General features: G+C 45.0%; 1 protein-coding gene across 1 annotated transcript in view; it reads right to left on the reverse strand.

Annotated features, from left to right (window-relative positions):
• Nucleotides 1-1,851: 1,851 nt before the first annotated feature.
• Nucleotides 1,852-18,479, reverse strand: part of Syk (spleen associated tyrosine kinase) — a 74,293-nt gene continuing 57,665 nt past the window's right edge. Inside the window, exons 10-14 of the mRNA XM_008847352.3 lie at nt 12,048-12,257; nt 9,489-9,678; nt 8,465-8,605; nt 7,237-7,349; nt 1,852-3,127 (exon numbers count right to left, since the gene is read on the reverse strand). Of these exons, the coding sequence (XP_008845574.1) occupies nt 3,055-3,127; nt 7,237-7,349; nt 8,465-8,605; nt 9,489-9,678; nt 12,048-12,257 (727 nt within the window). The 3' untranslated portion in view covers nt 1,852-3,054. The remainder of the gene's footprint in view (nt 3,128-7,236; nt 7,350-8,464; nt 8,606-9,488; nt 9,679-12,047; nt 12,258-18,479) is intronic.

Raw genomic sequence — 18,479 nt, forward strand, 5'->3', positions numbered from 1 at the left:
CCGAAATGTAGAAACAGAGACTGGCGTCTCTGAAGCACTGTCAGGCCCAGGGGAGCAGGCCTGGGAGAGAGGACTCCAATGAACACACAAAGAGAGTGAGCCCAGCTCCCAGGTAAGAAGAAGGGCTTAGAACATTGGAGGGCAGCTTGGGAGCTGAAAGCTAGCTTGGTATAGACACCTGAGTGTTACCTTGGAGATGGTTCTTGACCATCCAAAGTGAGAGCTTCCATAGCCTAAATCCTTCAGGGAGGATCCTCACCTTCATCTGCCCTCCTTTGTGACCCCCAGGGAGAGGAGAATTAGTCTTGATGGCAGCACACAGTTTTCACTGGATGACAGTGCCTCATGCAAGCCACACTAAGATTTCTGCCCACAGGAACCTGTTGCAGCCATCTGGAGGGAGGCAAAACCCCTGCTCCCTCTTGCCCAGCACATTCTAGATATTGGTTAGCTTGGGGGGGGCAGGGGGGACTGCTAAAGAGGCTGGAAAATCATACCAAAAGGAAGACATGGAGCGCTCCACACATTTCCCACATGCATTTCCCATCCTGCATGCAGGTGGTCTTTTAAAAAAAATATTTTATTTATTATTTTTATGTGTATGTGTGTATTGCCTGCACGTAGGTAAGTGCACTTGTGTCGTGCAATGGCCACGGAGGACAGAAGAGGCTGTCAGATTCCCTGGAACTGGAGTTATGGACAGTTGTTAGATGCCATGTGGGTGCTGGGATTCGAACCTGGGTTCTTAAGCCCTGAGCCATCTCTCCAGCCCCACAGCAGGTCGTCTTTTTATATATGTGCTCCTGGGGTCAAGGGAAGACAGGCTCTAAGCTCAACATCAAAACTTTCCACTCAGGCATGATCTTGAAGGTCCTGTCACCATACTCAGCATACCAGTCCTTCCTTTCATGACTCTACATCTGCCAGTGGCCTGGCCCCAACTCCATCACCAACTCTAAATGTGTTCTTAGGCTCTGCCTAGTGAATTTAACAAACTAGGATCCTCTCTTTAACAAGATTATTAAACTGTTCATTAGGACAATTCCAAAACACAAGTTCTGCAAGGACTCTTGCTTTCTGTGGATAAGGAGAGATATCAGCCCCACTCTTTCTCCACACCTTGCCCCAGTGTCAGCAGAACCTTCTGTCCATCTCTGTTTTTGTGTGTGTCACAGTATCTTGGAGGTGAAGATGAGTTGCCCACATTTGTACATATCCACAGACGCAGGCTTTTTGCTTTCAAGGGCCTCAGCAAAACCGTTACCAATGGGCGATGCTTTGAGTAAGCTCAGAAATTAAGCCAAACATTAGTCAAGTCTAAGGGAGTAGAGAATTCTCAGGTCACACACCCTCAGACTGGTCATACTTAACAAGGCCTACTGTGGTGAAGGTGCACATTTGATTTTATTATGAATTGAAGTTCTGTTCAGAAATTCGTCTTTAGATGTCCCTAGTCACCACACTGTGCCCCCAGGGTCCATGTGTTGGAGATTTAGTACCCAGGTTCACTGTTGGCATTTGGAAGTGGGGGCCTTTGAGAGGTAATCCAGATGAGGTGTGGTCCTGAGGTTGGGACCCCTGAGATAGGATCAGCGGCTTTTTAAGGGGAAGACAGGCTTGAGCTGGCACATCTGCTCTGTCAAGAGATTATACCACATGATACCCTGCAGTATGGCCCTTCCATGGTGCTGTACCTTGCTAGTGGACATCCTGGCCTCCAGAACTGTGAAAGACAAATTTCTTTTCTTTAGAAATTACCCTGTCTAGGTGCTCAGTTATAGCAACAGAAAATGGATGGATACTGTTGTGGTTTGAATGTGAAATGTCCCCCATAGTCATAAGCCTTTGGACACTTGGTCTCCAGCTGGTGCCACTGTTTGGAAAGCTTGTGGAACCTTTAGGAGGTGGAGTCTCACTGAAGGAAATGGGTCACTATGGACAGGACTTGAGGTTTTATAACCTGGTCTCACTCCCTGTCACTCTCTGTTTCCTGACTGCAGATGTAAGATGACCAGCCAGCTCCTGCTGCTGTGCCTTTATTGCCTGCTGACACGTCCCCCAACCCCGGCCATGATGAACTGTCTCCTCACACTGTGAGCCAGAATAAACCCTTCCTCCCTTAAGTTGCTTCTTGTTAGCTATTTTGTCACAGTCATGAGAAAAATAATGCATAGACACACATGCCATCAGAGAGTCAGAAGGGATGGCAGAGGGAGGAAGTCTAGCCCATGCTTGACACACTATTGTCCTTAGCCTCATGGGATCACGGGAGCCTGGCAGACTCCATGTAGAACTTTGTTTACACCTTCCCTGCAAGCACACAAAGGCAGACGTTAAGTCATTCTGCAGGAAGGTGGCTTCCAGGCACACGTAAGCCAAGTCAGTACATCCCAGCCACTCTCCTTGCTCATCCACGTGTTATTTCTGTCCCCGAGTGCTGAGAGCAGAGTAATTTCACTAACTGGCTGCCTGCTTACAGTGCACTGGTGAGCCTCCTTTCTTCCTTTCCTTTAATTGTCACAGCACTTTCTCATCTGCACAGTTTCTGTGGCCGGGGGTCAGTCTTGCTGGCTGTCAGAGCATGTTCTAGAAGCAGCCAACCTCCTTGTTCTTTCTCTTCCTTCATCTCAGGTGTCACATGCTAATCACAACTTTGGATGTTTTGAAACTGCAGGGTGAGTGGGACTGTTCCATGTCACCTGGTACCCGAGGCCAGGTCTTTGGGGTCACTGCATCCCTGGACCCAGAAAACTAGAATGACGTAAATAGAATTTGGAAACAGAGCCTAAAAGTCATCCATGGTGAAAAACACACCGATGAAAACAAAGAGCCAAACGAATCCAGAGGTCCTGATGTCCTGCTGTCTGTCTTCTGGGATGGGCTCGCAGTAAGGGTGAGCCCTAGCTTTACCTAACCAGTCTTCTACGTGTTCCTTAGGAGGGTAACTCTTCCCATGGGCTGAGGGAGATGGAAACTCTAAAAGTCAGTTCATCGGAATGCATTTCCTATGATTGCTTGGTGATCCAAGGCAGCCAGTGACAGGCATCCAGGCTGTTAGTTAACCACGTCGTAATAGTAATTGCGCAGCCGCAGCTCCACTGCTGTGAATCCCGGTCTGTTTTCCACCCTGAAGAAGAAAGAGGTTTTAATCTTTGTCAGTGTTCTTGAGAAAACATACTCAAGTTGCTGCGTGCCGGTGAATGCTGGGTCCCTGTGCCCCAGCTTTTGCTTGGCCAGAATTTTTTGAGAAATTAGTCTTTTCCTACTCCAAATCTATAGACCTGAAGCCGGGATTTTACAGGATGCCCAGGGGATTCATGTCCTGTGTGAGCTGGAGGAGTTTTACACTAGGGTCCAGATGTCTCACTCTAGTGCAGGGGCTGTCCCCTTGGGTTTCACTAAATCTGGTGTCTGAAACATTTAGACGGTCCCTATGCTGAAGATCCACCCAGTCTTTGACTCATGATCTCCTTTGTGTGTGTGTATGTGTGCGTGTGTGTGTGTGTGTGTGTGTGTGTTCATATGTGTGGAGGACAGATGATAACCTTGGTGTTGTCTCTCTTTTTTTAATTAAAAAATTATTTATTTTTGCCAGGCTTGGTGATACATGCCTTTAATCCTAGCACTCAAGAGGCAGAGGCAGGCAGATCTCTGTGAGATTGAGGCCAGCCTGGTCTACATAGTGAGTTCCAGACTATCTGGGGATTCAGCTGTCTCAAAAAACCAACAAACAAATTTATTTCTCTTTATTTTATGTGTATGAATGTTCTGCCTGCATATGTGTACCCATGTTATGAAATGCCTGTGGAGGCCAGAAGAGGGTATCCCCTGGGACTGGAGTTATGGACAGTTGTTAGTTGCCATGTGGGTGCTGGGAATGGAACTTGGTTCCTCTGCAAGAGCAGCCAGTGCTCTTAACCACTGAGCCATCTCTCTAGTCCCATGTTCCTTTTAATTTTTTTGAGACAGAGTCTCTCATTGGTCTGAAACTTGCTAAGTAGGCTACGCTGGCAGCCAGCCAGTCTTTGAGATCCCCTGTCTCTGCTTCCTCTTGTCTCTGTCTCCTTGGTGATGGAATTATAAACACTTGCCTTGCATTGTACATGGGTTCTGGGGGTTGAACTCACATGACGAATACTTTACCAAGTGAGCCATCACTCCAGTCTCTTGACTCACAATCTTAAGAGAAAAAGTATGGATATAACCTTAATACTCCCTCCCAATCTCCAAGTGGTGGCTTGAATTTTCAGAAAGAGGGCTGTTGATATGGGTTCTTGCTCAACTCAAAGCCTGCTGTGCCCATTATAAATCAGTGCATAGCAGGTCTGTGCTGTTGGCAAGTGAGGTGCTGCTGTGAGCAAATGAACGGTGAAGATTTTAACAGCTGGTGATGTCTAAGCAAGCAGGTACACACATGTCAACTGGAAAAGAGCACAGGCTCCTCTGTACTCATGAGAGCTGTTTCAGATCCTTGAGGATACCAGTACCCTCTGATGATCAAGTTCCCTCTATAAAATGGCTCAGGGATGGGGAGATGGCTTGAAGTGGTGGGTGAAGTGCTTGCTGGGAAGTGTGAGGACCTGCGTGTGGATGGAGAGGCCCTGCAAGGTGACACAGTGGGTGGAGGTGCTTGCTGTCAAGCCTGATGATCTGGGGTCATCCATCCTGAGGACCAATATGGTAGAAGGAGAGAGCAGACTGCTGCAAGTTGTCCTCTGACTCCACATGTGGATTGGACCACATGCACACACGTGCATACACACACACAAACAAATGTAATTAAACATTTTTTTGTAAAGGTGGAGAGGGGCTGGAGAGATGGCTCAGCAGTTAAGAGCATTGACTGCTCTTGCAAAAGACCTGGGTTTGGCTCCCAGCACCCACATGGTGGCTAACGACAGTCTGTAACTTCATTTGCAGGAATCTGACACCCCTCTTCTGGCCTCTGCAGGTCTTGCATGCCCTTGGTGTATGTATCTATATAGATGTAGGCAAAACACTGATACACACAAAATAAAATAAAAAAACTAAAAAGGAGGAAAGTGGTACGGGAATACACTTGAAGTTGGTCTCTGGCCTTCACATTGTAATGACTAGAGCAACTCCATTTTGTACAGAGTAGCTGCCTTGGACTTTAAAAATCAGAGAAGCAGCCAGCTCAAGGTCAGGTCTGAACTTAGTTACTTTCTCTTAGAAGAATGTTATTTTCAGACACTGCAGCTATGCTTCTTGCCAAAGGAACTAACCAAAACAATATCCTGTCTTGGTAAAATGCTGAAATAATAATAATCAGAAAGCTCCTTACTGTCAAGGTCTCTATACATCTGTTAAGAAAATGACTAACAACTGCTTGCTTTCGCTTCTGTAAACTTGCTTATTGCTGCATTTAAGGGTCAATGTGACCCCAATTTCCTTGCAACTGCTTGTAGTTTCTGCCTTTAAAAAAGCTTCCCCTCCCCTCCCAGCCTCACTGCAGTCCCTCATCTGGCCTCTGGAGACTGTCAGTCTAGCTGCAGCAGAATAAATTTGGCTAATTAAAATCCAAACCGGGTCCCATGGCCTTTTCCCAGTGGTCTCGAACTCCTTAACAACACGTGCACTCACAGGTGAGTATACTTGTACGCACACACACCCACACATGACTTAGTTTTTGTACATTCTTTTGATATTCTAAATTGCCTCTAGGTTTCTTCAGTACTTAACATAGGTGAGTTCCATGGGAATACTCCTTAGACTTTACAGGGAATGACAGTAAGAAAAACCTGAACATGTTCACATCAGATGCAAATTTAACACATAATCATGAACTTGCTGATGCAAAGACAGGAGGATCTGAGGACCAAATGTCTTCCTAAAAGCACCAAGAATTCAGAACAATTATTTTTGCTAGATTTTTGGCTGTGATGGAAACAGTGGACACAATTTTCAGTATGTGAAGCAGAACTTGGGGTTGAACTATTCTAACTATCCCCGTTCTGCCCCATCACAACTTTAGTTCCAAGGCATTCTCAGCAAGCACAAACACAGAAGGTGCTGAGGACCAGAACGACATGGAGCAGAGTTCTGTAGAACCACACAGGTGGATGGCACTCAACAGATGGTCTCATCCTCAGCTCCCTAACAGCATCTCCCCAGTGCCGAGTGCCCCAAGAGGTTTCAGGCTTCTGCCCCACCCTAACAGTCTTTACAGAGCATGCCCAGGGCCTCCAGGTACTCCTCACGGCTCTCACAGTGACATGGTGTCCTGCTGCAGGCATGTTAGGGCAGCTTAGTGGGAAAAGAAAGTACACTGCATCTAAGGACAGGGATAGAGCTTCCAAGCCTATGGGTTGAGCAGCCTGTGAATGTGGTGCATGGCCACCCTGCACCGCTATCTAGGGACCTCTGGCTCTGCCTGTCTTTAGTCAACAGGAGCCCCTACCCTAGATGTGAGGCCTTGTGGAATCAAAGCTGCATTCAGCCATGCCTGAGCATATCAAAGGCAGGGAATGTTCTAGAAGCTGGAGATCCACTAGGGATTCTGTGGTCCCCCCAGTCTGCATCATGTTCTCATAAGATCCTATCAGCTGGTGATTCTACAGTGAGCATCCTTTGCATGAATACATTCTGTGATGCTCTAACTGCTGCAAAATCACCTAGCATATTATAGAGACCCTGCTACTAAGAGCCATCACTGGATCTTAAAGTGGTCAATCTCTGGCCAACCTCCTGCTACTGTTTATGTAGAAGGCAACATATTCCTGATACAGGAAGCAAGTTCATACTTAATTTTAATGCCTGGCTGTTATGGTTAGTTTTAATTGTCAACTTGACACAATCTATAATCACTTGGAAAGTCTCAGTGAGGGATTGCCTAGATCAGGGTGGCTTGTGAATATGCCTGTGAGGGACTGCCTTAATTAAATGAATCGAAGGAGGAATCCCAGCCCACTGTGGGTGGCACCATCCCCTGAGCTGGGGATCCTGGACTGTCTGAGTGTGCAGAGAGCAAGCTGAGCACTAGAAGTATGCATGCATCCGTTCCTCTCTGCCCTTGGTTGCATATGATGTGCCTAGCTGTGGGAAGTTCCTGCTCCTTTGTCTTCCCTGCAATGATAGACTGAAATGACCCCTCTCTACCTGCTGGTTTATTTTGTCAGGGTCTTTCATCACAGCAACAGAAATGAAACCAGGACAGCAGCCACTCCACCTTCCTTCAACACTTTGGGTGACTGGTAGACAGGGTCGGGTACTCACTCGTATGTCCAGCACAGGTTCATCAGCTCATACATCTCTCTTGGGCACCCTTGGGGGCACCCCATCCGCTCTCCTTTCTCCAGCATGGCAGTAACCTCGCTCCCTTTCATCCCCTGAGAAAACACACAGAAGCCTTTAAAACATAGTGCTAACAAACAAAAGCACCTCATCTCCAGACACAAACAGACGGACACAGACAGGCTGTGTGATTTCAATGACGTCAATTACAAGGCCAGGAGCACCTCATGAGGAATGCTGGGAGTCAGATCGGGCTGCCCAGTGTGAAGAGATGGGCATGCAGAGGAAATGGAGCTTTGGTGTCTCATTCTGGTTCCCCATTTGGGCCTAGCTTTGTGGAAAGCTTCACTTGGGACATCACATTGAGTAGTTCCCTAGGATCTGTGTATGTCTGGGTATATATGTTTTGAATAAAAAATACAGAAACTGCTGGGAGTGGTTGCACATGCCTTTAATCCAAGCACTTGGGAGGCAGAGGCAGGTGGATCTCTGTGAGTTCGAGGCCAGCCTGGTCTACATAGTGAGTTCCAGGCCAGCTAGTGCTACAGGGAAACTGTCTCAAAAAGACCAAAAAAAAAAAAAAAAAAAGAAACCGAGCTAGGGAGCTCAGTCTGAAAAAAGCTTATGTTGCAGGCATGAGGACCTGAGCTCAATCCCCAGAGCCAGGAGTGGTGGTGCATGCCTGTAATCCCAGCTCTGTGGGTATAGACATAGGTAAATCCCTGGGGCTCACTGAGCAGCCAGCTTAGCCAACTGGGCAGACTCTAGGCTAATAAAGAGGCTTTATCTCAAAAAGCAAGGTGAACCTGAGGATGACTTCTGGCCTCTACATGCATGTGTGCACACACAGGAGAACACACACACACACACACACACACACACACACACACATACACCCAGAGGTAACAGCTAAAAAACTTAATACTGTTGATGTCATCATTTCTATTTCAGCGTTCAGGAAGACTGGTCTGCAGATGTACTTTGTGGGTATCTATATGTGTAATACACAATGAAAATACATTCCTTCAGCATCAAATGTAATTTTCCAGTTTAGTGTAGGCTTAGGTTGTGCTAGCTGCCCACAATCAGAGGATGAGGACAGCACCCCAGATTCTGTGGTTCCAAGTTCCAATGATGATAACCCATGCTGACTGGTGTTCTCTAAAGGCCACTTGGTAAGACAGGAAGCACACAGCTAAGAATGGCTCACTCGATAGGGCTTCTGCCCATAGGAGAACGCCTCCCACATCAGAACTCCGAAGCTCCACACGTCGCTCTTACTGGAGAACTTGTAGTAGTTGATGCATTCAGGGGCGTACCACTTCACGGGCCACTTCCCGTGGGTCTGGGCCTGAAAGCAAAGCAGATGGACACATTCTGTGAAGAATTAAGTCATGTGTACTCACACCAATCTGTGGAGGAATTGGGTTTGAGGAATGGAGCAGAGAAAACACTACTGAAACTCAGTGTCAACAAATGAAAAGACCTCAGAAAAATCCCTTGGGAATTAAGCTATTCCGGGGCTGGGGAGGGGATGCAGTTGGTAGAGGGCTTGCCTAGCAAGCATGAAATCCTGAGTTTAAGTCCTAGAACTGTATAAATCAGGTGTGATGACGTATACCTGTAATCCCAGGAAAGGCGAGTTAGACACCAGCTATGGAAAATAAAACAACTTGTCCAATTTATATTTCCTAAAGTAATTAACAAAAGAATGCTATCCTTCCTACAAAACTCAAGGGCTGGTGAGATACGTCAGCAGGTAAAGGTGCCTGCTGCTGAGTCTGAAGATCTGAGTTTGATCCCAGGGATCTACATGGTGGAAGGAGAAAACCAATTCCTGCAAGTTATCCTCAGACCTCCATGCTTATCCTATGGCACGCACACACACACACACACACACACACACACACACACACACACGATATGAGCACACACCCATGTGCATGCACCAAAAATACATTTTAAAAAATCAAATTCAAAAACATAATGTGGAAGCCACTAGTATGAACAAATCTCCAATCTCAAGGTAAGATACATTATATTCCCAATTTTTATTTCTTAACCAACAGAATCAGTGTTCAATAAGAACATTTCTTCTGGTTACTAGTGAGATTTCTACCATAACAAAACTGAGAGAGCACAATTTACCCTTCCATGTTTCTGCACCCTGCTGTTCTGAGCTGTGCTGGGCTGTCCCGTAGCCTCTGCCAGGAGCCTGCCCTTAGCTGTCCTACCTTGTAGTAGTTTTCATCAGCACGAAGAGCTTTGGAAAGACCAAAATCACTGATCTTGGCATAATGCTGAGTGACCAGCAGCACGTTCCTCGCAGCCAGATCTCTGTGCACAAAGTTGCACTCCTCCAAATACTTCATCCCCATGGAAACCTGGTGGACCAGTTCTATGATGTTCTTATCCTTGACGTGCCTGAGAATCACAGGGCCTCATTAATGAGAGTGGATGGTGTCCACTTTAGAACAGCCACATTCCCCATTCACACGGAAGATGGGCATTCACTCTTTCTTCTTTTTAAAAAATATTGTATTTATTTTATTTTATGTGTGTGAATGTATTGCCTGCATGTGTGTGAGTACACCCACGCTGTGCAATGCCTGTGGTCAGAAGAGGGCATCAGATCCCCTGGAACTGGAGTCTGATCGGTTGTTAGCTGCCATATGGGTGCTGGGAATTGAACCCAGGTCCTCTGCAAGAGCAGTCAGTGCTCCTAACTACTGAGCCGTATCTCCAGCCCCTCATTCCCTCTTCTTAAACAATGGGACAGGGGCTGGAGAGATGGCTCAATGGGCAAGAGCATTTGCTGCACAAGCATCGGAACCTAAGTTTTGATATCCTATGGACCCACAAGAAAAAGCTGCATGTGGCCACATGCACCTGCAACCCCAGGGCTGGTGGTGGGTGAAGACAGGAGACTGCTGGGGCTTGCTGGGCACCAGCTAAGCTGAAAAACAACAAGCTCTAGGCTTAATGAGAGACCCTGTCTTAAGGGAAAAAGCAGGGAGTGACAGAGAAGGGCACTTGATGTCTTCTTTTGACCTCTGCATGTACTTGCACACATGTGTATACACATATATACCACATATATAAAACAAACAGAAGTCATGAGTGTGGTATATTCCAGACTGAATACCATTCTCCTGCTGTTCAACGGGGCTCATTTTCAGGCATACTTTGAGTTGCACGAAAAGTCATTTAGGTTGCAAAGATAGCTCAATTGGAATAGCGCTTGCCTTGCAAGCATGAGGACATGAGTTCGATGCCCAGAGCCCATGTGAAAATAAAGCTGAGTGGGCAGATGCCCGGGGCTTGCTGGTCAGCCAGCCTAGCCTAACTGGTGAGCTCCAGGCCCATGAGAGACCCTGTTTCGAAGGAAGTGAACGGTGTTCTAGGGGATGACCGTTGAGGTTCACCTTTGGCCTCTACATATGCACTTGCATAAACATTCACACCTGCATATTTAGAAAAAGAAAGAAAAGCTGTGTAAAATAAGGAGTGGTCAGCTTTGGCTCAGGGGCAGTCAGGGATTACTTTGAATACCTGTTCCAATGTTGGACTGCTTCCAAAACCAACTCTGTATTTCCATATTCTTATCTGTAAAGGAGGGGTCACAATACCTTGTTTCTATGGAGACACAGCAGCAACAACTAGGTAAAGTACAAACTATGCAGCAGTGGGATGAGCCGGTCAGCTGCATTTGTCTTATTCCAGTTGAGTTTCTCTATGTTGGCAACAGTTTTAAAGGAGCCTCTACGCCACTGATGAGCATAATCATCATTATGAATTCTGTGCAGCAGCCCATTCCTTCAGAAACAATTGCTCAAGGGCTAAGCAAGCCTTAGAGGTCAACCTGACAATGGAAGACATAACTGGCACCCCTTAGAAAATGTTTATTCATGCCATCTCTTTAAAAAAATATTATACTTGGACAGAGGCAATGCTCTGTCCACACACACTGAGGCTGATTCTGTCACTGGACAGCTGAAGTGAGTCAAGGGGAAAAATGAGGACCAGATGTCAGATTACGTTTTTTTTTTTTTTTTTTTTCTCTGACAGGGCTAAGGAGATGGCTCAGTTGATAAAGTGCTTGGATTGCAAGCATGAGGACCTGAGTCAGGATTCCCAGCACCCGTGTAAAACCCAGGTGTAGTGGTAAGTGCCTGTAACCTAGCTGAACTGAAGAACTCCTGGTTTAGTGAGAGAGGCTTCTCAAAAAATAAGGTGGAGGGGCTGGAGAGATGACTCAGAAGTCAAAAGTGTATGCGGCTCATCCAGAGGATCTGAGTTCACTCACTAGCACCCATATCAGGTGGCTTACAGTCATCTGTAACTCCAGCTCCAGGGGCTCTGATGCCCTCTTCTAGCCACCACAGACACCTGCACACACGTGGCACACACATTCACACAGACATATGCACATAAATGAAAATAGGTGGAAAGTGATAGAGGATGTCACCCAATATTGACCCCTGACCTATACACACATGCACACACACAGGTGCAGCCCCACAAATGCACATCCACAGGAACAAGTACACACACACACATACACACACACACACACACACACACACACACACACATGGCTATTCTCTGAGCAACAAGAGCTAAAGGGCAGGATCTGAAGGCTGCATCTCCCTCCACTCCTCTCTCAAGGTCCCTGAGTATGGAGTAACATGGGAAGGTAGGAAGGACAGCGAGCAGGCTTCCCATAGACCACAGGTTCCCTCAGAGTCTGAGGAGGGCTATGCACAGCTCCCATGTGCTTTGGCGCCACTTACTTGTTCTGTTGCAGGTACTTGTTGAGGGGTCCGAGCTCTGCCATCTCCATCACCAGCATCCAAGACTCGGCCTCGCAGATCCCAATCATGCGCACGATGTAGGGGTTGTCCAGCTGCTGCATGACGTTCGCCTCTGCCAGCAGCTCGTCCTTCAGAGCAGGGTCATTGGTCTCATTCTTCAGGATCTTCACCGCCACTGTTTTCACCACTCTACAACACAGGTTGGAACAGTGAGATTTTTTCTAAAATGCCTCACGCCTAGAAGACCCTTCTGTGAGGCATGACCCCTAGGCAGGGGAGCACCAGCGGACATGCCTGCTGCAAGACAGGAATGAGTCTTACAAAGGCACAGGGAAAACAGCTACAGGCTGGGGAGATGTAAAGTGTGTAAAGGGCTTGCCATGCAAGAGTGAGTACTTGAGTTCAGATCCCCAGAACCCACATAAAGCTGAACGTGGTAGTGTGTGCCTATAATCCCAGCACTTCTAGCTAGATGCGAGGGAGACTTGCGGGCCAGCTAGCTTGGTGTATGCAGTGGTAAACCACAAAAGATCCCTGTCTCAAACAAGATGAAGGTGAAGACTGGCGCCTAAGGTTGGCTTTTGACATCTACACTTGTGCTGTGGCACAGGCCCCTGCGCGCGCGTGCACACACACACACACACACACACACACACACACACACACACACACGAGAGAGAGAGAGAGAGAGAGAGAGAGAGAGAGAGAGAGAGATCCTCTGAACATGCAGCTGTCACTTTCATCAGATCAGCTGTGCCTGCTTGCAAGACACCCTCAAGATCCAGCCTGCTGACTGTTGGCGTTTCCTCATAGAAGGAGGGGGTGGGGATGGTCTTGGATCCTCCCCTGAGATTCCAGCCACTCCCTCTTACAGTGTATGCTGTTCTCTCCTAATTGCACAAAGCCTCATGTGTATAGTTTGGGGATGGGCTAGAAGGTATGGATTGTGGAAGGTTAACAGAAGTGGAGGGTACGGGGAAGACTAGCCAGCTATGGGGAAGTCATCATCCATACTGAGCCCAGGCTTTTGAGGGGTGTGGTTCCTGTCAGTAACTCCTCACCTATGTTCTGAAGTAAGTTCAATAAACTCATTGGTTCCCCAAGCTGAACCAATGGCAGAGTTGGACTTTGGGTTGTCCTCGTTCCTCTATAAGGATGGGCAGACGTTTGTTTTTTTTTTTTTACATCTCCTCGAGGAGTCTGTTCTAATCTGTTATTTTACAGACAAAGAAGCAATGTCCCACTGCTTCTAAAGAAGGGCAGTAGACAGTGCCCAAGAATTCTCCAGGCCAAGGAAAGTTTACATACAATTCACCAACTATGACATACATGTAGATTCCTATAATGTCTTGTGATTTATCAGCTAAGTTATATCTATGAATATAAAATTCCTTCATGGTATTAAAGTGGATTTCTGAGTACAGAATTAAAAAGCACACACTATCCACCTTTTTGAGACAGGGTTTTATGTAGTCCACACTGGCTTGAAACTTGCTGTGTAGTGAAGGATGACCTTGAACTTCTGAGCCTCCTGCCTCCATCTCTGGAGAGCAGGGATTATAGGTGCACACCATCATGCCCAGCTTAAAAAGCATACATTGTTAAAGCTCATAAAGAAACACTTTTCTCTCATTGAACTTGGTCAACTTTAAGCAAGCCTCAGTAAGTTTCAAAAATAGATTTTTCTTTATCCTAAAAATATCACCTGGATCATACTGAACTCTTGAAAATAGTCCAACAAAGTGAGGTTTAAATGAAAGAACAGAAGTTAACTGTGTATGATTTGATAAACTACATCTGTGATAAAAATTCACACAAAAATGAGAAGTTGCCTCTTTTGCTGAACCTTCAAAGTGGAAAATAAAAATAGAACTAGTCAGTAAAGAATCAGCAAGACGGCTCAGCAGCAAAGGTGCGTGCCGCCAAGCCTGATGATCTGAGTTTGCTCCCCAGTACCCACATGGTAGAAGGAGAGAACTCATTCCCACAACTTATCCTCTGACCACATGTTCACAAGTGCACACACACATACACAGAACTAGTCAGCAAATAGGCCAAATTAAAAAAAAAATCATAGAATAAGTCTGACAGGAACACTGGAAAGCGCACACAACTTCAGTGAATGTCAGAGTGAACTGAATACCATCAGCACCCTGGGGCCTCTCTTGGTCCTCCTGGGAACACACGGGCCTCCTCTCTGTCCTCTCGAGCCACTTGGGTGCTTGACTTTCTTATTTGGTCTAACATCACATCTTTGGTGTGAAATAGGGATCCAAATCAAGAAGTTAAACATCTCTTGATTCTTCCAAGTGTTTAAGAAAGCAATAACACACAGTCTCTTCCAGAAAAATGATAAGGCAATCATCTCTGTGGCTAGCATTATTTCTATGTCAGAACATTTGTTTATAGTGCCCCAGGAAAAAGAGTTCCTACAGCAGCTAGTCTTCTAGTCCTACTGTTCTTTTACAGACAGAGGAGCAATACACTATTATAAGAACGATACCCTTCATGAACATGTGAAAATTCTAAGATAAATACTAAAAGATTGCAATAAATGATTTATGAAAAAAGAGGCGATGGATGAATGACGGAGGAGGGGAGTTTATTCCAAGAATGGGGGACATGTTTATCATCTGTGACTCATCACAGGAGCACAAGCAAAGGAAAGAACAACATGATAAGCTCAATGGATCGGGAAACAGTCTTCAACACAATTCAACATAGGGCCGTGACTACACACCTCCCAGAAGTGTAGAAACAAAAGACTCCCCCTTAGTCTATTAGACAGCAGTCATGAATACACAGTTACATCATACCCAAGGAGTGGGTTGGAATCTCTCCCCCTGAAACCAGGCATGAGGCTCCTGCCAATTGTCAAACACTGATGTACAGTTCCTACATAATAAGGCAGGGAAAAATACCCACAAGAATAAGGATGGTACAGTATGAAAACACTGTTGTTACTGGGCTGAGGAGACAACTCAGACTGTAAAGCACTTGCTATGCACGCATGAGGACCAGGATTCAACACTCATGTAAAAAGCCAGGTGTGCTAGTATGCACTTGTAATCCCCAGTGCTAGGATATTAGGGAGGCAGAGACAAGTGGACCCTTGTGGCTCTCTGACCAGCTACCCTAACCTAATTGGTGAGCTCCAGTCCCAGTGAGAGACCCTGCCTCAAAAAAAGAAAAAATAAAGAAAATACAAGGTGGAAGTCAGGCATTGTGACTCATACCTTTAATTCCAGATCTCAGGAAGCAGAGGTAGGTGTGAGTTCGAGGTTGGTCTGGTCTACAGTACCAGTCCTAGGCCAGCCAGGGCTACATAGTGAGACCCTGTATCAAACAAACAAACAAACAAACAAACAAACAAAGGTGGATGGGTCCTGAGGAATGATACCTGAGGTTGATTTTTGGCTTCTACATGCACACACACACACACACACACACACACACACACACACACGTGAACACACACTTCTACACATATGCATTCACACTCACATACATATGCACACATACGTAAGCCTGTCATTGTTCATAAATGACCCATTTCTGTATCAAAGAATACCTAGATGCAGGTGCAGGTCATAAGAGCATTCAGCAATGCTGATAGTTCTCAACCACACATCAAATCAGTTGTAGTTCATACACAAGGTACTGAAGTTCAAGAAAGAAAAATGTTTGCTCTGCTTCCCTGGGCTGCTTGGCCCACCAGCCTCTTTCCTGGACACAGGGGCTGACCTTTTGGCCAGGGGCCACCACTGCTTCCTGATCCCTTGCATAGAGATGGACCCAGTTCCTTCTCAAGGTCCCTGGGAGCCCTCTGGGCCTGGTCCTGTCCTCACCTCCCTCTGCTTCCCTGGGCCTGCACTACGCACTTGCCTCTCTCCTGGGGATCCAGACCTTAGGAGAAAGCCTGAGAGCATCTGATCCTCATCTGACTTGGGCCTCTGTGGGAACTCCTGAAGACAAAAGCAATCTGGCCACTCCAATATAAATCAAAAGAGAGAACCAGAAGCTTAGAGGAACTAGCTTTTCATGCCCAAAAAGTTAACCACAAAGGCACATAAAGTTTACAAAACGAAGCAGACCCAAGCTTGAAGGCTTGAGTCTCACACAAGAACCAGAAACTACAAAAGAAATTCACATGTCAAAATCACAGAGAAAAAATAATAACATGAAAAACCAAAATAACATATCCCTACCAAATACCAATAGTCCTCTAGAGGAGTACAATGAGAACCCTAGATATAATGCAAGACATGGAACTCAAAAGAACAATTATGAACATGATAAGAGAATTCAGTGAATTTAAAGAATATACCAAAAAAATCAAAGAATTGCAGGAAGATAGGGATAAACTTCTGAATGAATTCAGATCAGTTAGAAATATTGAAGAATACTCAGGCTGAAATGAAGAAGGAAGTGAAACACTCAGTAAGCCAATTAGAAATGCAGAGTATCAAGACTGGAATATAAAGTGGAGGAACTAGACCACTCAAGCAAAGATTATGAAAAATTTAAGAAATCACAAGAACAGAATATGCAGGAACTGTGTGACTCCATAGAAAGACCAAACTTACGAATCACAGGAAGGAAAAGAATCCAAAGATAATGGCATGGAACAGATCTTCAACAGAATCGTGGAAGAAAATTTCCCAAAATTAAAGAAAGACATGCCCATACCAATATAAGAAGCATATAGGAAAACAGACAGGACCAGAAAAGAAACTCTCCATAGCACATCATAGTAAAACATAAAGAACATATCATAGTAAACGTACAGAACAAAGAGACAATACTGAAAGCTGCAAAAGAGAAACAAGTCACATATAAAGGAAAACCCATTAGGATTACAGCTGACTTGTCAGTGCAAACTATGAAAGCCAGAAGAGCCTGGACCAAAGTATTCCCAGCTTTAAATGACCACAGATGCCAATCCAGATTACTATACCCACCTAAAATGTCTATTATAGTCAAAGGGGAAAGAAAAATATTCCATTACATAAATAGGCTGAAGGAATTCATGTCCACAAAACCAGACCTTCAGAGAGTTCTGGAAGCAATACAAAGAGCTGAAGAAAGGAATGACTATACCCAAGGGATTGTGGAAATTCAATGAAGATATAACTGTGGAAAAGTACAGCTATATCAAGAATGTAAACAGAAATAAAAATGACAATACACATCTTTCATTGATAACTTTAAATATTAATGGACTGAACTTCCCAGTCAAAAGACACAGACTAGGTGAATGGATTAAGAAACAAAACCCATCTTTTTGTTGTCTGCAAGAAACTCATCTCACTTTCAAGGACAGGCACTATCTTAAAGTGAAAGGATGGAAAAAAATATACCAAGTGAATGGTACTAAAAAAAAAGGCAGGCATTGCAATTTTAATATCAGACAAAATAGACTTTAAACTAAAACTAATCAGAAGGGATAAAGAGGGCCACTTCGTTCTGATCAAAGGAACAATAAATCAAGAAGATATTACAATCATGAACATATATTTGCCAAACTCTGGTGCACCCAACTTCATAAAAACAATACTACAGGACTTTAAGACCCAAATTAACCCCAACTCATTAATAGTAGGGGACTTCAATATCCCACTGTCTCCATTAGATAGGTCAACAGGGCAGAGAGTTAATGGAGAGACATCTGAATTAAACAATACCATATATCAAATGGACTGAACAGACATCTACCGAGTATTCCACCCAAGGACCAAAGGACATACTTTACATTCAGCACCCCATGGAACCTTCTCCAAAATCAACCGTATACTGGGGCACAAAACAAACCTCAACAAATACAAAAAGATTGAAATAATTCCATGCATTCTATCAGACTACAATGCAATAAAGCTTACAATCAACACCGGAAGAAGCTTAGTCACCATATGAACACGTGGAGATTAAAAAACACACTCCTAAATGATGTATGGGCCAAAAGAGAAATTAAGAAAGAAATAAAAGTATTCCTGGAACTAAATGAAAAGGACAATACAACACAACAAAACCTCTGGGACATGCTGAAAGCTGTCCTTAGAGGGAAGTTTATAGCGCTGAATGCCTACACCAAAAAATCGGAAAGAACAAAAATAAATGACTTAACATTGCAATTCAAGACATTGAAAACCAACAACAAATGAAACCCAAACCCAGCAGACAAGAAGAAACAATGAAAATCAGGCCAGAAATTAATGAAATTGAAACAAAGAGAACAATACAAAGAACCAACAAATCCAAGAGCTAGTTCTTTAAAAGATAAACAAGATTGATAGACCTCTAGCCCAGTTAACCAAAAGAAAGAAAGAGCACCTCCAAATCAACAAAATCAGAGATGAAAGGGGAAACATCACAACAAACACCAGAAAGATATAGAACATTATAAGGGAATAC

The sequence above is a fragment of the Nannospalax galili genome, unplaced genomic scaffold (assembly GCF_000622305.1).
Source record: "Nannospalax galili isolate Female #2095 unplaced genomic scaffold, S.galili_v1.0 scaffold762, whole genome shotgun sequence".
NCBI classification, from domain to species: domain Eukaryota; kingdom Metazoa; phylum Chordata; class Mammalia; order Rodentia; family Spalacidae; genus Nannospalax; species Nannospalax galili.